The sequence below is a fragment of the Chlamydotis macqueenii genome, chromosome 14, assembly GCF_036417535.1.
Source record: "Chlamydotis macqueenii isolate bChlMac1 chromosome 14, bChlMac1.mat, whole genome shotgun sequence".
In the NCBI taxonomy this organism is placed as follows: Eukaryota; Metazoa; Chordata; class Aves; order Otidiformes; family Otididae; genus Chlamydotis; species Chlamydotis macqueenii.
Window position 1 is genome coordinate 18,558,785 of NC_141569.1, and position 24,421 is coordinate 18,583,205.

Below are 24,421 nucleotides of genomic sequence, written 5' to 3' on the forward strand. Positions count from 1 at the left end.
CCATCCAGACAAAGCAGCCATATACGAAGCAGATAAAACGTATTTGAAACCATTTCCATTCCAAACACACCGATTTCGTTACACTGAAGCGGCTGTTGTGTGAAACAGCATTACAAAACCCAAACTCTTTCAAGTGTCACAGAGGTACTTTATCAAAAGATAAAAAACATTATTTCTGCCAAGTCTGTATTTTAGATGTTTGTACCTAAGGTGCACAAGCATAACAGCATCTCCTTTAAGATCATGTAATGCCACCAAAGGAGAAGAAATGGTTTGCAGTTGGCACCAAACCTTTCACTAGGTGGCACAACTGATTAGGTATTAATAATACGCCACTCCATTGTGTATTTATTTGTATATCCACTTCACCTTCATTTTCCTTTTTTGAAGTTTAAGAAAAAAAAAAAATCTATGTGATTTATCTAGCTACATGGAGTAAAACAGTCAGTATATTTTACTTATTTTTAAAATATCTATGGCTGGCAGTGCATAAACAAGATTTACATGATTTATTTAGAACAACTGAAAAACAACCTCATAACAGTTATGTTTGTCTCCTGGGCATAGCGCGACCACCTGTTATGTTGTACATAGATCATCTACTGAGACTTCATCCTGACATGCTGTAATTTATTGTTCCAGGGGGTGTAGAGCACAAAAACCACAACGGCGCTGCCTCTAAGTAGCAGCATTCGGTGCTGTTACGCATCTGGCCGAACACAGCACAGGCAGAACAGCTCTACTAGCAACGTACGATGCTGGGAATATTTCTGCTCAGAGCTACCTGCGATTTCTGGCAACCTCAGGCACAAGGCCAGTGTGAATTTAACATTTTTAAAAACAAGAGTCAACTATGGTCACTTCCAAGATTCCTACATCAGTGCTATTTAAAAAGAAATGTTAAAAAGACTGCTAGGTTGCTAGCAAAGTTGCTACTCTTTTATTTCGAAACAAGCCTACCTTTCAAAAAAGTGAACACTTCTAAGGATCAAAATAAAATGCAATTATAATTTCTTGTTTATAAGTAAGAATTTGCTGAACTGTGTAAGGCAGCAGGCCAGATAACAGTTTGTTTAGTCAGACAGTTGTAAAGGATTTAAAATTACAAAAACTGTCCTGCTGCAGCCCTCAATTTTTGACTGTCAAGCCATGTCAGTCCCATCGGTCAATACTGACCTAACTTCTCCTTCTCAACAATCTTTGTTTATTCTAGGCTGTAATCCATTGCAGTTTCTATATTGATTTTGTCTCTCTTCATTTTCTTGCTGTTCATATGGTAAACGTTACTTTTATCCTTCCTAATTCGGTACAAGGACAGCAGGGCAAGAACAGAGCTAATGTGCTATTGAATTTCCATCGAGACTGATGAAATGACACACAGTTTAAGAACTAAAGGTCAAAACAGAAAATATCACTGAAGTTTTCTGAGCTCAACCAAGATCAGAAGATAAATGCTGGCTTGCTGAAACTGTCGGTACATGAATTGACAAACAAGCACTTACTGGAGTATTTTTCTTGAAGGGAGAAGAGAAAGACCTTAAATGAGTGTTTCTAGGGAAGGAACAAGATTTTTATAACTTTTAGAGATCACACCACTGTTCTAGATGACTGTACTTACGAGTGCTATATGCAGGCTCACACTGAAGTGACAATATTTGGATCTTTTCCTCGTCTGTCTCCACATTCAGGTTGGACAAGTACTGCTTCACCTTCCTCGCCATCTGGGCATCCTCATACAGCTTCTTGGCATTCAGAAGCGAGCTGCGTCGGGCACGTTTTTTGTGCGCTCCTCCCTGTACATCCAGCATGTTCGAGTTTGTGCTGCCCTGGCTCAGAGACCTATTAAAAAAAATTAAAAAAAAAAAAAAAGAGAGAGAGAGAAAAGCAGTAAACTGTTAGTTCTCAGCAGAAATGAGCAGCTACAGCAGCACAGGGCAAAGCAGATTAAATACCAATAATCTTCAGTTAGGGCTAGTGCATGCCGATGCAAATGAGTTAAAAAGATGAACAGCATTAAAACAACACTTGTCTTAAAATATTCCGGTAAATTGATAGCAGTAATTTGAGTCTAGGAAAGGATTGCACATGAAAGTGTGGAACTAGCAAGAATTGAGCCGCAATGCTGCATAAAGCACCCCTATAGCTCTGCTAATGAATCACAACAGTCTTCTGCAAAACCCACGCTATTTCAGCTGTAGATTTTAAGAGCGGACAAACTCGGTAACTTTGTTGGCTTAAGGAATTTGGTACCCACTGTATGCATCAGGCTTACAACAGAAACTTCTTGCAATGCAGGTAAGTACAAAAGTGGAAAACTGAGCTTCTGACAGTGCTTAAATAAGGGAAAAATTGTGTATAATGTGCAAAGTACATTTTATTATGGACTTCTTTCTCCAATTGAGTAAAAACATTCAAAGAAGACCAGGTCATTAAAAAAAAAAAAAAAGTATCCCAATAAAGGTCAGGAAGGCACTGACAATATACATATGTCCAGACTTGTACAGGAAAGACCACGCTTCTCAGTGCTCCTAATTTTGAGCTGCAAATTCTATCAGCAACTGAAGCAAAAATAAATAATCCCCAGAGCCTCAACATACATCAGCTACTCTCCCTGACAGCCACTGCTATTCACACTGAATCGGTGGCCAAACAACTGATCCTGGTCCAGTTCAGACAGACACATCACCTGGCCACACCAGTCCTAATCCATTTTTTAATAAATGGAGATCACAGTTTATGTTACATGTGAATTCCAATGGAAAGTGTCAATAAAGTTGTTTAAAGTTGCTTGTGTTTTTTTTTCTAAACATCCAGAGGAATAACTTCAATTTAAAATCCTAAATCATTCTTAAAGATGTTTATGAAGATGTTGGGTGCATTTAGAGAATCACAAGTAATAGAACAAATCTCCAGCACAGGAGAGCCATAACAGCTAAAAGAGTCAGAATCAAATGTACTGTTTGAGGAAGGCTACGGAATCGAGCACACTGAGCTTAAAAAATAAGAAATGGTGGGAAACAGCTGACTGCGATATTTTCAAAGATGTTAAATAAATAAATCCAAGAGAAAATACGAGCTTAAAAAATGGCAGAAATTTAAAACTTAAATAAATAATGCTATTACAGGCAAAGAGCAGCAAAAGGCACGATGGACTGTTCACATCTACGCAAACCAAGGGGGCACTGCTGTCTCCGATGGGTAACAATAAAGCCAATATCCACTATATCATGGAACAGCTAACTACATTATGGGATTTTTAACGATATAAATATTTTATCGCTTACGTACACACTGTTTATCTTTTAAGCCTGGACTTGACTTTTTAAGGCAACTGAATTCAATTTCCTTTAAAAGTAACTTTTCCTTCTTCACTTGTGCTCACAGTAATCCCAAGGGTTCAAAATGACGGTGGCTCCAGCCGGGTCCTAGGCGTTTCCCCCCGCGCCGCCGGCCGAGCTCTCCCCCACGCTGCCGATCTCGCACCAGGGACCAGCAGCCACACCTGCTCTCTCCATTTTGTCTAGCACAGGTCCTGGCGCTGTCCCCATCGCTGCCAGGGGGGTAAATCTGTTCTCAGCACAGAAGGGCCTAGCTACTTTGCTGTCAAACCGCGCTGCCACACCAGGCCTCCTCTGCGACTTGCAAATGGCGAGCAAAGCACCGCGCGCGCTCCTGCCTCCGTCCTCTGCACAAAATGGCGGTGCACTAACGTGGAGCTGCTTTAAACCACATACCCACGCTATGGCATACGCAGAGTTTCAAAGTGCAAAGGCACACAGGCTCAGGTACACAGTTTATGGCAAAAACACACATAAGAGCATGGCTACAACGCCATCTTAAATTCACTGCCGTAAGAAAGTGTCAGCCAGGAATTTCACTAGCCAATCTTATTACTGTCATTCGTAGTCGTTTCAATACCCAGTCCTTGCACAATCACAACTTCCAGAGAAATCAATGAGGATTTTAGTGAATGAAATTTGACATACCTTTTAAATATACACCAAAAATAAAATCGGTGAAGCCTGAACTTCAGAGAGGAAATAACTGTATCAGTATCACAACTCCTTACGTTTTAAAATGACTTAAATTTTTCTGTTACATGTTAAAAAGCAAGTTATTTATTTCCCCAAATAGTTTGCTTTCCAATATAACTGCACAGCAGGTTTTTTTATGTATAAAGCCAAAACTCAAAACAACTTATCTAGTACACAAAAGCAACTCAGAGTTCTTATAGCTGCAGTATAACGTTGACTGTAACCCCTTACTCCTGTTTTCCAAAAAATATGTCTTGCAGGGTTAATAAAATGCATGCTGTATTGCAGATGCATGCACTAAAGAGGAGGATGCAGTATGTTAAAGAGTTGCATAATCTTTATTTATCTTAGTTGCATTCATCTCTACACTTACCCCAAACTTCTCCACCTCTTCTTCCTGTAAGCAAGAGCCATATACATTGAAGCATGTATTTGAACGGAAAAGCACAGGAAAAAAATAAAACAGTTGAGAGTCAGGAAGAAAGATGTAGACAGGAAAGAACAGAAAAGAAAAAATTTCTCTACAGCAAAATTCTTCTCAAACAATAACACAATGTTTAATGGAATGCAGGGGCAGGACTTGCTCAAATACTTTAATATGGAAGCATATCTATCAGTTTTTTATTTATTTTTAAGTTTAACCTATGAATTTAAAAACCAAACTCGCATTAAATTTTCTTGTTAAGTATTTCCCGTAAGTCAAATTTATTTTCGATGGAGTGAGCAAAAACTGTTTAACTTATTCATGCTGCAGAAAGTGTGATTAAATTAATTTATTCTTTGCATTAAAATTGCAGTAAGTGTATGAGAAATCAACATCAGTAGTCAAGTTTATGATGTTGTTTTCTCTTGATTACTTGCTGGAAAACAAGCCAGTTGCCAAATATAAGCTGAAAAACTCGATGCTCTATATTAATTGGTAATGAACTTGCTAGCAAGTCTCATGTTACCGCTAACAAACATCTTTTCTTGTTCATTTTTAATCTTCTTCAAAAGCATTTATTGGTGCTTCATAACACAAACTGATAGATCAAACACCAGAGGCAATGAAAATGAATATGAATGATATGAAAACATGGAATTATTTTCTTTTAATCTTTGGCACTATCTCTAATATTAGATGCCTAAGCATTTTATGTCAGCGTGCGTATTTTTAATTATGGTCATTAAAATGTGTTCTGTAATTCTGAAAAATATACTAAAGGTAACTATTTACTATTAAATTCACTTAATGATTAGACTTAATTAGGTCTTAGAAAGCGCACAGGGCATTAGGGAAGTTTACTTATAGACTGATTTCATCTGTGAATGCCAAAGTTTCTGAAAAGCAATCATAACTTATTGATAAATAGCTTTATAACTACGTTAAAAAGGAAATTTTGCTAATTCAAATCCAATAGTATGAAGGTGAATCACCTCTTTGAAACAAATCCATCTTTAAACAACATTAACAAGGGATCTGTTATTTTTGTCTCAAACTTCGATCGGACCAATTTTAAACAAAATGGATGTGTTTCCTGACTGTCTGCCTTTAGAAGAAAAACCAGACGGGATTCATGATCATCTGTGAATCCCGACCACTGGAAGACCACAGGGAACCAAATCTCTGCACTCTCATATACGCTATGTATCCTTGCATACGCTATTTCCTTCCACTGCACAGATGGAACCGAATTCATAAAGACAATTCCAACTGACCTATCAGCTGGGGTTTAGTCAGGGCTTGCACAAAGCACACTTCACCCAAGAAATTGTCCATCGAGCTTCCTCCACACGCTGCTCACCCTGCTGCTGGGGATCTATGCCTAACAGGCGGTGCGGAAGGCTACACCGTCAGTTTGTGAGGTAGAACCCATGTGGTGGTTCAGCACAGGACATTACCTTGCCACCAACTCCCCACCTGAACGGCATCCTGAGGGGATTTTGTCTGGCACATAGTCTGGTAGGCAAACTAACGCAAGGAAAGGGCAACAAAACCCTTCTCGCACGGATCTGCAGGCGTCAGGACCCTGCACGGACATATCGGCGTCACTGGTGCTTTTAGCTCAGCCAGTGGGAAGCGAACAGATGCTGGAAATTATTTAGTTCCACTAAATATAATCTAGAGCTAATCAGCACCAGATTAGAAAGCATGGTGCTTTTACTCTGCATGATATTATGCATGAGGAAAAAAAAAGCCCACCACACTACAAATAAAACAAGAGAACACCCTTCACCTGCCTACAGCCTGAACATATCAAACATTATGTGGGTGGAGCAAGCTGTGTTCAGAACAAATGAAAAAGTATTTTGTTTGTTTTTAATATATTACCAGTGGGGTTTTGTTTTGAAGCAACATTTCAGGTTTATACAGCAGTGATTTAGGTGCTTTTTGCATCTATGTATTATTTCCCTCTTTAATATTATACCTCTCCGCAAACTCTACTGACACTACCATTTTATTTAGCAAAAATATGAATTATTAAAATTAGAACCTATCCTTATTTGCTCTTTAAAGACAACAAACTGGTTTAGTAGCCATTAAAAGCAGGTCTGGGAAGCACCGATTGTATTGCCATGATTTGATAACGATTGGGGTTGTGATGGTAGATGTCAATGGTAAGTTACACAATGAAATATTAACATACTGATGCAGACACAAACCCAGATCCCTACCCACTCCGAGACACCTTCAATCCTACTGTCTTTCTAAATTGCACACCTTTGTCTGAACATCACCGCCGGATCCATGTTTGCCGAGGTCATTCTGACAACTTGGCGAATCTCTTTGGCAATCATCCTGAGTTTCTCAAAGTTTACCAGGCCATCCACTTTCGAATCATTTCCTGCATAATTAAAACACACACAAAAAAAAAGAGAATAAGAAATATTTTTTTCATGGTCAACGTGTTTCTAAGTCCCTCACATTAGCCCTCCTCCCTGCACCTCCATCAGCAAAACTGCTTTAATCAAAATAACAAGAAAACGGGAAACTGGCAAAAAAAAAATTACAATCAAGCCCACTCAAACTACTGAGTATTGCTCTCGTTAATCTATTTCTAAAGTAACAGGCATTAGAAAGAAAAAGGAGTAAGTGAACTATGCCCAAATTCATTGGCACAGATATTAAAATAATATAAATACAGAACTGACATTCTGAAATTCATTCAAACAGTTCTGAAACATCCCAACCAAGAACTGGGCGTGCTTGGAAATGCTTAACCTTAACCAACTGGGAACAAAACTTTGTGTAAAAGGAAGAAAAATGGAAGTGTCTGAACAAAAACCATTGAAAATGCTGAAAGCAAGAGTAGGAGGTGTTATACCATCGTAGCTGCCTGAAAGCCACAACACGGAATGAAAACCTAGAAACATCGCAGCAACTAGTTTTTGTAAGAGAAATATATTTGGAGCAGCATAACTACCAGTCAGCACAGCCACCTACTCTTCCACCCTAAACCTCAGGACAGCTGAGGAAGATGAGGCATTGCTTTTAAAATATTTTTTAAAATATGCATTTAATTTTTAATTTTTGTCTAGAGCCTGTCTCTTCCTTTATGCGTTCAGAGTTGTATTTTATTTTACTCCTACAAAGGACAGATCAAATGCATCCTCCTGGTGGCAGCTTCTTTCAGACAGCTGTGGAACCACGGAGCGCTGAAGAAAGGGCTAACGCATATCCAGCGCTTAGTTTATTGTTTCTCTACGTTCGACGTTACCTTCATGCAGAAACGTGATATCCTTCTTGACAACAGGAAAAAGCGGAATAATTGGAGGCTGCATGCTCTGGCTGCTCAGGATGTTGCGGTATTTTGCCATGTTTCGAGATGGATCAAAAAGATCTTGAAGGTCCCGGAGGTGTTTTTCGTACTTGCTGGGTAACTTCTCCCAGGTGCCTCTGAGACGCGCTACTGGAGCTAGGTTTAACCCGCTGTAAGGCAGACACACTTCGTTAGCAGCTGTTAGCAGAATCGTTCCCTTTCCTAAGGAAGCAAAAGGGTTGGGGGGTTTGTTTTAAGGGTTAAAAATAGCTTCCACAAGGTTAACTGTAAAGCTGGGTGAAGGCCAGGCTGTTCGTCACAATAAACCTCTGCTGTTCACTCTGGTGAGCAAGCGAAAGGAGAACTGTAAAACGCACCACTGCTTCCCACTCACCAGGCACGAGTTTCAAGTCAGCCTGCCAAAACCCTCTCTGTAACACAGCACTGATGCCCATTTAACTTAAGAACCACTTCTCCCCTGTAAAAAGGTATATACCACAACAGGGACAAAAAGGGTGGAAAACCAGTGAGGTGAATACACGGCTACCACAGCGAGCGACAACTGTGCACAGCTCACGCCGAGCAAAAGCGGCAGGATTTAAGAGAAGTACATTTGGAGCACTTGTAAACGGGTACCAGACTGCGAATTAGAAGGAGCAGAGATGCTAAAGCTTGTAATATATTGGGCCCTCAATCACATTAAGTAAAAATATATCCAGAATTAGTTGGATACAACAGGGAAAAAAAAATTAAATATATCCATCCTCCTTATAAAGATTTGTCACCAACTTTGCTCAAGAAGTTTTGCTATGATTGCAAAGTCCTTGTAGAACTGGAAAGTTATATTCTCCAGCGTTCGTTAGTAAATCCAGAATCACACCATCACTGAATTTGCTATCCCAAGATTTTTTTTTCCCTCTCATTTTGAAAGTTTCAAAAACTTCCCTTGTATTTGTTTGTTTTTTTTTTTTTATTTTGTTTTTTTTAATACAGATTTCTCTCCACATTATTGTCAAACCACAAAAAAAAAAAGCCTTCTCTCACGTGAAAAATCAAACAGGGGCCACCACATAGCTCCTCTTTTACATGCTACATTAGGATGATAGCTTCTATTTCAGGAAACATAGTGCATCATATTGATACACAATGCAAGGCAATGCTAACAAAAGCATTCCTCTGGAAATAAAGGTAAAACTAAAGCTAATTTATTTGGTTGTTTTTTTTTTTTTTTAACCAGAGACCACTTCAGTCATGGCCTGATTAGACTTAACTGAGAAGTAGGAAGAGTCATTTCTCCACCTACAATAAACCATGAGAAATTAGGAAGCAGAATGTAGAAATCAGATCCAGTATCCACACGTGTATTCACCACGTAACGAGTAGCCACAGCCCCAGTGGCTGCCCAGCATCCTTGAAGGAAATTCATGAAATTTTTTAATATCTGACTAAACAGAAGCCAATACTATTTGATAAACTGGCTAGACATGGGAGAAAATGCTTTAAAATGGTATTTTCAAAAACAGTGCTGGTGCTGGGATGCAGCATGAATCCAGATCTTTGACTGATGAATCACAGTACCTTTTTTTTTTTTATTTCTTGAAGTAAAACCTGGGTATACCGTAATTGCAAATAAGGGAAACGCTGCACTCAAGCTGTTAAAGTAGCAGCATCTAGTATAAATCAGAAGAGAAAGTCTAAATGTGCAAATAAAGGGGAAAAAAGAGAAGCAAGCAGATGACAGGAAAGAATGAAAAGGAAAATTAAACTAAAACAAGACTGATTTGAGGAAGTTCTTACAATGAAAGGAAGAAATAAAGTAATCTCATCATGACTCAGTGCACACCGAAAATGTAACAATGACTGAAAAAAGGAGGGAAATTGGGTGCCAAAACCACAGAAAACGACAGCAGTGTCCAGGCAGCTTTCTGAAGTCCATCCATCAAACAGAGCTTTTGTCCAAATCTTCTCTTTCCCTGCCAGGCACCAGTTAAAGAAGAGACAGTCACATCAACCACCGCAGTAAGACTGCGCTTCCGAGGCTGAGGAAGGAAAAGACTGCAGCCACAATACAGCTCTCTGTACAGTCTGGCTTCTGAAAAGCTTGGCAATTCCCTTAACCCCACCCGGCAGCACCGGTAAGCTCTTCAGGATATACCTGTTTCTTTGCTTTCCGTTTAGATTAACAGAACTGCCCCTGACAGCACAAATCAGCTCTGAGAAACGGGAAGTATTTTACCTTATAACTGCAAACATGGAATTGAAGTTCTTGCACTCTCGACAGTGGAGGGCAATTTTAATGAAATGCTTAATAATCTTCATTCTTTTGAGTTGGTTGGGCTCTGCTAAAATTTCCATGGCAACCCAGAAGGTCTCTTGATTTATGACATCCTCAAACTGTTTCAGGTGAGCGTTCCCTGTTTTGGAGTCCAGCTTATAAAGGTCATCGATGTATTCTGTAGGCTCGATATTGCGAAATAATTCAAAGTCTCTCATGGAAAGCTGAGTGGCAACCTCAATGGTGCTCAGCTGCAGGAGGGAAATCTGGCTCTCTCTCAGTAGCTCTTGAGCATCCTCATCTGAGCATAAGGTCTCTGTCTCCATATTGTTTTTTAGATAATACCTAAAGAATAATTGAGGTACAATAACGCATTAGAGATGCTCTTCAGAGGGTTTGTGAACACAAAGACATTGAACTATACCAATCAACGTCGACACCACTGACACTGCAGGGCTGTTTATGCGAAAGTATCTCCGTGTTACTGCTGACAGCCCAGCGTGAGAGGCAAAGACAGAGGCAAGAAGGGACAGCATAACCTTGTACGTTAGCTAGTATCAAATCTCACCATTACTGAAAAAGAAAACAACTCAAAAGCTGTTTTAAGCTACCTCTTTGCTAATATTTTCTGTACTGTATTCTGTAATATGCTGTAGCTTTCACCTTCAGAAAAAGGTCAGTTAATTTTCCATTTGTAAATTCAGCAGTGAAATAACGTTTTAAGTACACGTTAGTCCTGAGAAATCTCTTGTTAATGTATTTCTCCATTTCTGACACAGATTCAGTGCGGGTTCTTACATAAATTTAGTGTGGCATACCAATATTTACATGAAGCACGCAGTATTCAGGAAATGAAAGTGTATCTGGAAAATTAATTTCCATGTTCCCAAGCAGATCCCTTTCAGATATACAAAAGTTTATTCCTTATAAATTCCCTCTGTTGCCTAGTAAAGACGACTGAAGAATTTTTTACTTAAAAACTTTCTTCCAGTATGGATCAGGTCATCAGATAAAACTGAAGCACTTAACATTTCAGAAACATTCGTAATAGTTTACATAAAAATGGAAGAATTTATCTCAGGTTAGTATCAGTTCATTGCAACATGACATCACTGAGAAAGAAATTAATTGTATGCTTTAATCCTGATGTAGATGTGGAAAGCGTCAGAACAAATATAACTTTTTAAGCGTAAGCCACTACATATGTTATCCTGATCTGCTAAATTTAGTTGTCATCGAGCAAGCTTGCTGTAGATTTGGGGAGGGGTTTTTTGGGGTGCAGAAGAGAAAGGTGAAACAAGAGGAGAGAGAGGTGAAGTTACTGACATTTACCTGCTTGTTCTTCTATAGATACCTGTCTATTGTAACTAAAACATCCCTCCCCAATGTTTCGTTCAGCTGTTTCAATCTTAAAAGGCAAATAAATCCAAACTGAAATCACAACAAGGGCCCATTTACCGTCCGTTGAGTTGAATCCTGTCGGCCAGTTTGGAGAACTGATCTGGGAGCCTCCGCTGCTTGATGACTCCCTCGGGGCTGACAGACACCTCGCAGAGGGAGTAGGTCTCCGGGGCTCCCGTCAGGTTGAACTCGTGGACAGCGTGACTCACCACCTCTTTTGCTGTAGTGTCTTTGCTGATGATAATGTAACAGCTCTGCTGATCCGCTTTGAAAACTCGTATTACTTGATCCGGAATATCTAAAATAACAGAAAAACACCTTTAACGTATGAACTTACTTGTCCCCTGAAAAGACACAAGGTCACTGACTGCCTCATTTGATAGCCAGAAAACAAAAAGCATCTAGCAAGGAAAAAAGAGCCATGCTGGACTATTCATTAAAATATTGAGGCATTTCCTTCAACTTTGACAGGAAAAAAAGAACTCTTCTCCTCTCTGCATTTTCACAACTCAATTACTTCATCATCCCACGACCACAATCAAAGAACAAGACATCTAGATATATTACTGAGCTGTACGCTGTCCTTCCCGGCGTGCCTCAAAACCTTTGGCAGCATCGTTCCTTCTTTGGCTCCTTTGTCCTTCCGAGCCAGAATCAACACGCGATCGAGCGCGCGTTGATGGGCTGCGGGCAGGAGGACGTGAAGAGGAAAGGAGATTTGGTTGCTCCCGTAAGTAGCTGCAAACTTTTACACCCCCTCTCTCACCCTGAAGGAACTAAGCTGCTGCCAGCAGTTAATCCTTTGGCGAGCGTACTTATTTATAGCACATTTATGTATCATAAATGCATTGGAGAACAGCTTTATCTGAGGCAGCCTACAGCAGGAAATAAATATCTAAAGAAACACATGTTTAATCTACAGCTTGATGACTGGAAATAATTCGCTCCATTAGTTATTACAGAAGGCTTGATTTTCAAAATAAAACTGATTGGGAAAAAAAAAAAAACCACAAAACTCTCAAGAGTCAGAGTGCACACTACTTTAACACTCAGGAAAGCAGTTCTCCCCCTCCCTAAACTCTGAAGACTAAAACTTGACACGTTTTCTGCAGGCTTGAGAAGGTGGGAGCCTCTCGCTGAGCCCTCAGCTTACCCGAAAACCACTTCTGAGGCAGACATGCCATTAACTCCCACATCAGAGTCCCAGGGAGGGAAGCGAAGGGCTGTTACTACAGCCACAGCCTCCAGAACAGCCCTGGCTCCCCTCCCCGGGTCTGACCAGCCAGTAATAACCTCAGCCCTAGGCGCCAAATCCGCGGACTGAGGTACGCGACCTGCCGCCCAAGGACTTAATGGTGTTATGGGGGCAAGCAGCAGGAACGTCAAGGCAAAAAGTAAGCAGGAAATTTATGAACCAGCATCAAAAGTTTCCACACACTGGAAAAAAGAAAGCCTCAACATCAGCTGTAAATAAACTGGAAGATGGGAGGAAACGGGGTGTTAAAAAAATCTGATTGAAAACCAGTTCTAACAGTTTCAGTATTATGACTGTCACATTACCAGAACAGTTTCATTAACAGTTGGGGAGCAGCTGAATTTGAAAAGCTCCATGCATTCATAGATGGGAGCAACAACAGGCCAAAAATAAATACTTAACCTAACAGCTCCCTCAAAAAATAAATCCTGTGTACTTACTTCAGAGTGAAAGAGGTGAAAATGACACAGACAATAATTTGGGACATGTCTACACTCATAAAAGTCATAATAAATCAACAGAAGAGGCAAACGCCTATACCTTGGTATCAGCATATCTAAAAATCAGAACACACACAAGGTGTAAAACCAAAAACTGAAGTGTAATTGGGGGCAGGTGGAGGCACAGGGGAAATCACCAAGCAACTAAAACTCGGTGTAACTTGCAATGGGTGAGGGAAATTTGTATTACAAGCACACGTCTCACTTCATGGGCTTTGCTTTCAAGCAGGTGAACATTAATAGAAGTTATTTTCTTATGCATTATTTAGCTTGCGTTGACAATACAAAACTCATTTCAAGTTTGCATGCATGTAATTTTAGTTAGAGTCCCACAGAAGAACAAACTAAACCTCAAACTAGGTTATCACCTAAAACTTCGGTTTCTGTAGAAGGGAAGTCAGCAACTTCATTCCTTTCAAGCAAGGCCACAGGGAAGCGAAGTAACCTGCCAAAGACTACTCAGAGCGCCGGCGGCAGAAACGGGAATAAAACGCAGGTCGCAGCCGCAGCACAGCACTGTGCCCGCAGAGAGAATCCATGGGTTTGGTTTATTTAAGGGGAGCTTGCAGGGCACAGGGCTATTAAGGCCCTAACAGTAACAACTATGTCAGCGCAACGTCTGAAAGGGTTAAGTTGGAACAGGCAAGCCATGCAATATTAAGGTCTACAGGATGCCGTACATCAGTATACTTACAGTAAAACCCAACAGCTGCGGGCAGGAAAAAGAGAAAAAAAAACTGTGTCAACACCAACTCAAGACTTCGATGTTTACAGCACTTATCAAGTGTACGCAGTACGCTGTCAGAAAGACTTTGGTTTTCTCTGCCATTCAAAAATGACAGCATATTCGTTACAGTAAATGTAAAGTAAAGGTAAGAAGGACTAATTATCAACATTTCATATTGTGTAGTAACTTGTATAGTATTAAATTAAGATTCTTAGAGAACGCGTGTGCAGCTCTCTCACAGACAGCAAGAACCTGGATTTGCAGCAAAAAGGGAACTTATTTGCTATGGATGTTAATGCACTTGACAGGACATTTGTGTACTTCCCTTTTAACGGGGAAATCTCCAAGTTTACATGAATGTAAGTCACAGCCGCAAGGCACCGTACAGAACATGTAATCATGCACAGGACTTGCACTTCAAATAGGGACACAAGATTCTGCCTTGGTATGTTCACAGGCAGCTGCATGTAACAAATGCCTCCTGCAGCCACCCCATAAACTGCATTCCTGCACTAACAGCAACGACAGTACAGACTACACATCTCAAAACATCTTGCAGATTTTCAGACATGCAGTTGAATATATGCAATGTCTGCAAAACATTAAACATCAGTACCACTATGTTGGCACCACAGAAGTCCTACTGTAGCCACAATACTGCTTGAAACACAAATATTCAAAGCTGGTGGATGGACAAGCCAAATCACCAGGAGTTCTGGTACTGGGAGGAGATGACAAAAGAGAAAGGTCCAGACAAGGACAACCTGCTTCCACCAGAGCTCTGGTAAACTCCAGTAAACCAAAGACTCTTGGAGGTGGCAAAATGCATTTCTTTGTAAAAACCAGCTAAGTGTCACATTACGAAAAGCAGGCAAGAGAGGTTCAGGCAGTTTGGATTTTCAGCTAATCTCCACTTTGGACGTGTTAGGGCCACCAGACAAAGAGGTAACTGCACTCGGCACGCTTGATGTTGGCGAAAGATTTAATTTCCCTCCTGACCCAGCTGCCTTGTAATCATCCCATAACTCAAGCTAATGCTGCTGTTTACCTGAAGGATTAGAGAAATCCAGAATGCTGGTTGTAGGCTGCAACAGGTCAGGGCTACTGGATGAGAGCGTCCCTGGAATAGGCATGATGGCCAGGCTGTGTCTGCACTGCCGAGTCCCCACGATGCTGTCGTCCTGCGACTGGCTCACGCTACCATCACTGCAACACAAGCTTGTTTCAGTTACGTGCGTTAACCTCCTTCTATTCATCTTGGGATGAATCAAACTAAGAAAAATAATGGCACTCAGATGTTTTAGTTACACACTGTAGACAGGCTTTCAAACCAAGGACAGAGGAAAAGCATATTTGAAAGCATTCACTGGGAGAGAAGAGGTATTTTGGTCTTGTTCTGCACTTATCGTTCAGATTTCCTGCAATTTTTTAAAAACATAAGCAACAAGGACATAATGACTGACGATACTAAGCAACTAAAATACCACAACTGAGGAAGGAACAATTACTTTTTGACCAGAAGAGTCTGACAAACCTGAACAGTTTTGGGGGCAAGATGCTGAAGCGAGTCTTGTCTAAGATTTTCCTGATCCTGTTTCTCCCACCAGATACAGTGTTTGCTTTCATTTTCTTGTTTCCTTTTTCACGGGGAAACATCTGTTCCACATCTCCAGGCATATCTGGGATTGAATAACGGTTGTTTTTCTTCTCTGCAATTTTTGGAATATGTGGAATTCCATTCTTCTCTTGTCCTATCCTGCAGAGCAGCTCCTTAAACACTGTAAGAGAAGATACCATCACTGTGATTCACCTTTGCACCTTAAACCTTCACCGTGAATTCTTCTTTCCCCTCAAACCTTTTGCTTCCCATATCCCTAAAGAAAAAGTGAACCAAAGAGTTACAAACCAGGCAACACATTGCATTTTAATTCTGATTCCAAGGTCTTTTCCCATTTACATTTTGATTACCCTGGCAGAAAGAGTAACCCCTAAATAAAAATAATATTTTATTTTATTTTCAACAAAAATGATAAAACATTCTGCGTGGCGGAGTTCTCTCAGCTACTTTGGAAATTAGCACGTATTACAACAAATTTAATAGACCTAGTCAATCGTTACTGGTAGAGAATAAGGAAACATCACATTCCCAGCATCAGCTCTATGTATTTATCGACTTTTTGATAATGGAATGTAGATGCTTCCTCAAGAATAAATGCAAGATAGACTGATATTTTCCAAAACTGCCTTTGTTTGTTTTTTTAGTAATACTACTGATCAGAAGCTGCATCAAATTTCCTACTGCATTTATCGAACTAAGCCAGCCTATCACCAATACTGACATCCCCCAAGATATTATTCCATGGAAAAGATGGTGTTTATGTTCCTAGTGTTTCTTCCCACATAGAAAAGGTGAAAACAAATTGCTCAAATTGATTTATCAATACAAATTATTGTTTTAAAGATCTCTCAAAAAATCCTTTTAAATCACTCAAGTCAGAAATTCAGTATTTTCTCTCAAAAACATGGTGACAGTGGGAGAATGCAGAACTGAACAGAGCAGATTTCTCAGATTGTCCTTAGATGCAAGGCAACCAGGACGTGCTGTACAGAAAGTGCCAGCCAAATTGTGTATTTCTATTACGTAATAAAATTGGCTACAAGCCTTCACAGTACAGATTTAAAGGTAAGAATAGGAATTGCTCATTGTCAGCACCGGGCACTCAGCATTCAATTAAAAAGACAGGACAATAAGCGTCACTCTTGAAGAAAGCTTGAAGACATGAATTCATTAAAATGTACCAGGGACATCACCCTGAAATGACACCAGCTAGAAAAGGAGATCAGAATCCACTCGTAGATGTACATTGCTTACATTTCTAATACAAATGAGTAATCTATCCCTGTCTCAGTTACAGTTATGCTTTAATCTGGGTGATTTCACATTAGTCTGGACCACCGGGTACTACAGCTGGTTTATGCTTTTTTGGAATTATACTAGTAAGCAACTGCTAGGATCTTGAAACTTTTTATCTGCAGAGTGATAAACAAAAAACAGTAACTGAGAAGAAAATCAATAGTGAAGAAGGACAGCTAACTGGAGAAAGAAAATGAGAAAAGGAAACCATCAGAAGGTCTCAGATACAAGCGCAGAGGAAGGAGCTATCCTTGCAGCCTCGCTCTTTCTGTAGCTATGGTTATTCTGTTGCCTGAACAGGATTATGGGCAAAGAACAGATGGTTTGACTGAGATTTTAAAGAGGTATTTATGTGTTTATATTCACATTGACAATTAAAAGCCAACATTTATATGTCATACTGCTTTTTATATCCTCTTTTCAATTTTAGGTATAAACGTAATTTATCCTATCGTTCTTACAAGCCATTATAAAAAGTTTTATGAAAGCCCAGTTTTACATTTTTGCTGTTTCTTGGCAGAAATATTTTGGCTGAGATCCCCTGGCTGCATTTCAGCCATATCGCGTGAAGGGACACTAAAGCCACTTAAACAGCCATCTGAGGATTTCTCAGGGAGGAAAGAGCTGGCTCTGCTGGCTTTGCGCCACTCAATGCGCAGCCCTTGGCACACAAGAACTTATCCCAGCAAACAGAGGCACAACGAGGGGACTTCTGCACAACTTCTCACTCCTAGAGAAAGTCAGGAAAAGGGTGGAATCTTATAGCACTTCTAGAGCCAAGCCAGAAAGACTGGAGTTTTTCTCCACATACACAAACATACATCATACATAAAGTCTACTCACCAAAAATGTTTGTTTTTACAGTAATGGAGAGATGAGTGTTGTTCCTTAAGATTTCCAGAGCTTTTACAAAGGTAATGTTCTCAAAATTCTGTCCATTTACCTCCATTATCTTTAAGAAGAAATATAAATGGAACTATTAGGAGAACGACTGTTTACGACAGAGTTGCAAATACAAAGGTGATAACGCAGGCACAGTGAGAACTTCCCAGAGGTTATCACCTTCATAGGAGTTGTAGCACGAAAACATTCCTTGCAAAGTAACTATTCTGATCATGTCAGTGAAGTTGCCTCTTCTAAACAAGCCAGGACCTCCCACTTCTACCTGCCAAACACTTTAACCAAATTCATCTTCTGTGATAACATAAAATTCTAGCAATTAGGAATTGCACCTGAATCAAAAATGGTGGATGATGAACCTCAGAACTGATGTTATGACCAAAGGCCAGATCTTCATCTGGTGCAAACTGGCATTGCCCCACCAGCCTCAGAGAACTGGGATGATTTACACTTGGCAGCAATCAATCCAACAAAACAATCTGATGGCTTCAACTTAACCATATCTCCAATCAGAAAGTTTCCTAAAATAACCACAATTTCATTTCTTTTCCCATTCTGTTTTTGAAATATGTAAATATTTTGAAAAAATCTTTAATGGAAACCCATTTAACACATGTAAGCTGAAGCTGACCTGTGGCATTCACAATAGAAAATCAGCCAATTGTTTGCTTTTAGCTTTTAGCAAACAATACGTTCTTTGTGTTGGCAACACTACAGTTGGCTGAACCTGGATTTTTTTTTAGTAAGAGATGGATATTTTAAGTTAACTTTATTCTTTCTACCTGATCACCACGCTTGAGTCCAGCTTCTGCTGCTTTACTGCCCATTTCCACAGTCTCTACAAAAATACCAAAACCCTTGTCGCTTCCTCCAAGGAGGCTGAAAAACAGCGGCGAATCTCTAGAAGGTTTTTGCAGGGTAATCTGTCTCCATTTTGCTTTGGCAGCACAGGCAATATTCAGCAATCTGAGATGTCCTTTCATTTTCTGCAACGCAGAAGACACAAAATGGAGTGTAATGCTTCTTTTACTAGAAACAGAAAAACAGTTGTGAAAAAAAGCAAGTGCCAGAAAAAGGACTTACGATGCCATGTATCCAAATCTTACAAAATAAACCTTGTCCTCTTTTGCAGTAATGCAAGACCACAGACACATATATACTATTTTATATGGGATTTATATCTAAATATGTATTTAAGAACAAATATGTCCATGTTAAACACTATCTATTAACTATTAGAGACTACAATGCGCTCGTCACTGTTAAGGCACTGGAAAAAGAAAACGCGTAGTATCAGAAAGCCTGACAGTCATTCTGTTCTGCTCCTACCGTATCTTCCAAGTTCTTTTCAAATTCTTCCAGAAATCGAGTCATAGCAGGATCTCCTTCAAAGTCATTAAAATGATTGTTCACCCACAGTAAGACCACCCTGGTAACCTGCAAATTATAAAAAAAAAAAAACTTTATAAACAAGTACCTCTTATTCTTCTCCTATAGGCTTTACTCTGTAAGTAAAGAATATAAGGACATGGCAGAATAACATATAACAGATTAGTACATCTGTTAGTAAACTGAAGCAGAAGACTTTACATTTGAAATAATCTCATTTCCTTTATTTGTGGAAACAAACGAAAAATAAAAAAACAAACATTTCTGTACCTAATTGGCTACATCACTCCGTACTTGCTTGTGCACAAATCCATCTTCGGGGAACTCCTCCTTACGCTGTTTATAAAACTTATCTTTTTAAAGCATCCTAATAATCTCCTTATAGTAAAGTTCCTACAACTTTCCTTAACATTGTGGTAATAAAAGGTTTTCTTTTAAGAACTTTTAGTTAAATCTTCAGGTTGCTTTTGTACATGTTACTACCACTGAGGATGAAGTCAGTCTGACAACTATTTTATCCATCCATGTGTTAATCTATAGCAGTTTCTCTTCTAAAAATAAACAACTTCCCCTTATTTGCTGAGACAGTTTTCTTTTACCTTCCTGCTCTTAAAAAACAGTAGTTGCCAAAATGGAAATAGTAAGAAGAGAAGCAGTAACCACAGCAAAACACCCCAGACAACTTCCTACGCAAAAAAAAAAAAAAAATTACAGTGTTTTGATAGTCTGTTGGGTTTCCTTCAGCTCAAAGCCAGAAAACATTAAACCGCTGGCTAAGGATTTTACTGCCGTAATTCTCAACAAATTGGACGTGGATACAAGCTCCAGCCGATGAACATTTTTCATGTTTATGTGCATACAGTTACACAGAGCTGAACCTCGTCCTATTTATGGAAGCGTTTTTATCCACTGCACCTGTCTGAGCACAGTTTGGTTTAAGTCCAGAGTTTGTAACAAGCTGCTTAAACACAACGTGCGCAACACACGGAAAAGCTCTACAGTAGAGAATTAGGGAAGACAAGCACAACGCTGTTGTAAAATGAAAGATGGCATGTCCAAGAGATCACAAACACAACTCCCCTGCATTTCTGGTGAAAAAAGGATTTCAGAGACTGGTATTTACATCTTTAATTTAAATAGAAAACAGTATTTTATCATTCTACAGAATAGAAGCAGTATCATACCTCATTGATGATAGTACACTATACACATACAACACACTGGAGAACTCTTTCTTGATACGAGGGGAAAAATAGTTGGCTTTGAAATAATTCATATAAAATAGCTGGAGCATAATCCTAGTTTATCAGCAACATAAAAGTTAATCAATTCGGAGACATTTGCACCAGAAATACCAATCTCAAACTCAGACCAACCTTATCCCTGAGGCTGTCCACTGTGAACCATTCCAGGAGTTTATTTCCAACTTCCAAGGGGCTTGTTAGAAATGTTCTGTAGGTTAAAAGGAAATCTTCGATGTAGGTTGGATCCACAATAGAATGTTCTTCTATTAAGTGCATGATGAGTCGCTCAGGTGTTGCCTTTAAAAATTAAACAGAAAAATAACTTATAATCTCTCGTCAGTACGTCTCTCTAGAGAGTACCTGAACAGTACACTCGTGAACAGTACACTCCCTTTTCAAATTTCAGTTATGGCAAACTCAGGTGAAAATGCACTAATGTGTTTAAATGAAATCTTCATGTTTCTCTCAGTCCAAGTGTTTTGCATCAGTAATACCTGGCTAAGACAATTAGTAACTTCCCATAACTTTATTTTTAATAAGCAGTTTAAGTTCCTCTTCCAGATTACAAAAACCAGCTCAATATGTAAGCATGCACAAAGAGTGCTCCCAGTACAAAACTCAATATATGTGCTGAAGATTTAACTGTATTAAAAGGGAGATGGAAGTAAATCTGTAAAAAAGCATAAATTCCTTCCAATCAATTTTTTTGAGATGAGACAGACAGAACTGAGCATGCATTCTAGATTCAAACAGAAATTGTATTTATTTACTAATAATTAAATGTTTAATGGATTAACAGAAACCATAGCAAGAAGTTCACCTTGATAACTATGTGTCCTTTTCTGGTTCCACTGCGATCCAGCTCTCTGTGCTCCTTTACCATAACAATTTCTCCTTCTTCCTCCACTTTATGCGTGTTTTTTTCCACATGGTTCAGAATCCTCCAGTAGTCTTGCTGGGCTATACACACAAACTGCCCCCAAACAACACGGGATTGTTAATAAATATCCCAAACATGACTGTATCCCTGTCTCTGGGCTGCTTTGACAAAATCACAATAGCACAGCATTTGACATCAACCCCACTCTGTTCTGCCCAATTATACGAGAGAGAAAGTTAGAAACAGAAGACAAAGAGAAGTGGTCATCATCTTACATCCCCAAAAGGTCGTGCGAATGGCCTAAACGTACAGAGGACAAAGCCCGTAAGAAGTGGAAAAGGATATTTTCTATTTATCTGTTCTGTGGACTAAGCTTACATTTCAGCACAAAGCAGAAGTTCCTGTTTCTCACATAACAGCAGCGTGAAACAAATCTCAGCTACTAAAGAGTGTACAACTAACCCATCATCAGCAGAGCCCTTGACCCATAAAACACCAATCTCTTCTCTTCTCCTTCTGGAATAAAGATCATGCCTAAGATGAGAGTAGTCTGTTTTCTTTTATTAGATGCTTAAAAATACAAAGTAGTTGTACAGAATTTTAATCTTACCTGGCAATCGTCTACTTTGGTTCTGACCACTCCATTCATGTACTGTTTGTCCAGAGAGGGAGTAATCCCAAAACTATTTCCCATACAGAGACTCTCTGTCTTCCCATCAGGATAGCTGATTTCCACCGTGCCATTTAAAATAACATACCAAGAATCGAGCTAGAGGAAGTACAAAATAGATTTTAAAAGTGAAGCTAATTCAACAACTTTTATAAGCTGCTCCAATGCTCTTATTTCAGACAGGCTTATTCTTGCAGCCTCCGGTTTGTGGTCACCACAATTCTGCAACATTTAATTCACTCAAACGTGCACTGTAAGGCAAGTATTAAAGATAACTGAAACAAGAATGCTTTCCAGCATTTCTCCTTCATTTCAGAACTAATTCAATAGGGAGGAATGCTGATGAATAGATCGCTTTTTTAATCGGTGGGCTGATTACTACAAGGTATTGATACCATTTATTGAGAAGGAACGCTCTTCCCCTAGGCACCCACTTGGTCGCTACCAGACAAGAGTCTGCCCAGTCCTCCTGGAGGGAGGACCTCCTACGGCCATTCCAGATGTCCTGATCCAAGTGCGGAGAGAGATTTTGGGACAGTGATTCAGAGCACTTACGTTGGGAGCCTGACCACTAATCTGACCATCTGTCTTCTCCCACTGAATGTGCATGGAAACTGCTCCTCATTTTGACATTTCTGTTATAATACCTACACAGCTGTGCAAGGACACCCCTCCACGTTAGTATTTTTTAGAACTACATTACACGAGAGTTATTTTAGTAATAGAAAGCATGCGTTCTTCTACACCACAAAGTCCTCCAGATTTAACGCTTACCTGGTAACAACGTCTCTACTTGCCTACACTGAGGTCTTGCACAAGGCAGTCATACACAGGTAGAATCTCCTAGAGGGGTAGGCTAAGGTTTGGGGGTTTTGGATATGTGTCACAGTGAGAGAAGTCTCTCACTTTCAGGTGTGGGAGAGGTTTGGCAATTGGAAATGGATTTTCCAGCCCTCCAGCCCCAGATGCCCTTGCTGACCTACTGCCGAGAGCACTCAAACTGTCCCGTAAGCAGTACCTTACCTCTTGGCCGTCTTCAAGTATGATGGCTCCTGCTTGCTCTACTACTTCAAATATCATCACTGAGCAAAGTTCTCTTCTTACAGACATAGTCATGTTCGCAAAGGCAGGGAGCTGATGCATAAATTCCAATAATTGCTCTGTTAGACAAAGAAAACATCGGTATGAAGAGTGCAAGGCCCAGGGGTTCCTCAGATACCTCACCCTCCACAGGTCTACTAAATCTCAGTTAAATTCATGGAGAGATTGCTCAGTGGTGTTCCAATCCCCGTTACTGCCTGTGGCTTGATGAGCCCGGTAAGCATTTTCTCATCAACAACTGGAACTCGGCTCTGCAGCCTGATCGTGCTCTGAGTGACTCTTACGGCAGTGGCCTGGCTAGAGTGTAAAAGCACTTCAGCTTCAAACACTTAGAGAAACTAAAAATACCCTTACAGTACGGTAATTATAAGCTTGATAGGAGCACGGAACAATTTTCCAGTGTTTAGAGAAATAATCTGCAGTATGGCATAATGCAAATTTTGCTATTAAACTAATGCCAATTTCTAGTTGAACATTACAGTAAATTATCTTCATCTTAAATGGTTTCCAGTTTACAATCACATAAATCTATACTGCAGTAACAGCATATGTTCTCTTTGACATTTAATAACAAATTCAATAGTTTGCAGGCACTCAAAATTACCTTGCTACCTACCCCTCCCTTGTATCAACACAATGACTGTAATACTCAGCATCCTAAGCATCTCAAAGATTGGTTTGTAAAATACTTAGTTTCTCAGAACAAACACTCTCTCAGACAGTAAGATGAGAAATTAAGAGTCTCAGCAGAGCAAAGTGATCTCTGGAAGGCATCATTCATAGTTATGAGGATGTACATTTAACATTAATTCACTAAACAGTTTTGAGATATGCTTCTCTTACAGATGCTACATCCCATACGTTTACATAAAGGTCTTTCCCCTCCCCCCCTCACCAATATCATCATCAGTTTTATCTGCAGGCTCTTTCTCAAGGCACTCTCGTACGACATCTCGCCCTAGAAGCGGATCTGAAGTTCTGTCAATGTCTTCATCCTCCTCCTCCTCTTCATCCTCAGAATCTACAGGTGCTTCTGGAAGGCCTGTTAAGTCAACGTCTCCCATCTCACTTTCTGTAGCCTATAAAGAAAACGTCCATCAGACAAACAGTTCCATGTCTTCATAATGATCTACGATATTACCTTAGGTAGCGCATACAACAAAAGAAATTCTGTGACCAACAATCCAAACTAGAAATTGTTAACAGCTCCCTTTCTCACCACTGAAAATGCCACGTTACACTGAAATCTGCGGCTACAGGACAGTGCAAATGTGGGCACAAAGCAACACCATGCTACAGGAATTATGAGCACAAGCTCTGAAAACAAAATTAACGTACTGGGATATTCGCTCTCTGTCTTTACTTATCCCTCTCCACCCCCAGTGAACTAC

General features: G+C 39.8%; 1 protein-coding gene across 6 annotated transcripts in view; it reads right to left on the reverse strand.

The window, feature by feature from the left end:
• RAPGEF6 (Rap guanine nucleotide exchange factor 6) overlaps positions 1-24,421 on the reverse strand; it is a 124,428-nt gene that overhangs the window by 16,656 nt on the left and 83,351 nt on the right. For 2 of the 6 annotated variants that reach the window (XM_086758506.1, XM_086758502.1), the window contains exons 9-25: positions 23,926-24,109; positions 22,953-23,089; positions 21,870-22,028; positions 21,200-21,352; positions 20,512-20,676; positions 19,076-19,183; positions 18,529-18,732; positions 17,690-17,798; positions 15,467-15,710; positions 14,981-15,138; positions 13,900-13,914; positions 11,508-11,748; positions 10,011-10,394; positions 7,733-7,944; positions 6,736-6,859; positions 4,408-4,431; positions 1,619-1,839 (exon numbers count right to left, since the gene is read on the reverse strand). In XM_086758506.1, the coding sequence (XP_086614632.1) occupies positions 1,619-1,839; positions 4,408-4,431; positions 6,736-6,859; positions 7,733-7,944; positions 10,011-10,394; positions 11,508-11,748; positions 13,900-13,914; positions 14,981-15,138; positions 15,467-15,710; positions 17,690-17,798; positions 18,529-18,732; positions 19,076-19,183; positions 20,512-20,676; positions 21,200-21,352; positions 21,870-22,028; positions 22,953-23,089; positions 23,926-24,109 (2,842 nt within the window). The remainder of the gene's footprint in view (positions 1-1,618; positions 1,840-4,407; positions 4,432-6,735; positions 6,860-7,732; positions 7,945-10,010; positions 10,395-11,507; positions 11,749-13,899; positions 13,915-14,980; positions 15,139-15,466; positions 15,711-17,689; positions 17,799-18,528; positions 18,733-19,075; positions 19,184-20,511; positions 20,677-21,199; positions 21,353-21,869; positions 22,029-22,952; positions 23,090-23,925; positions 24,110-24,421) is intronic. The other 4 variants (XM_086758508.1, XM_086758503.1, XM_086758504.1 and 1 more) reach the window with 3 other exon arrangements.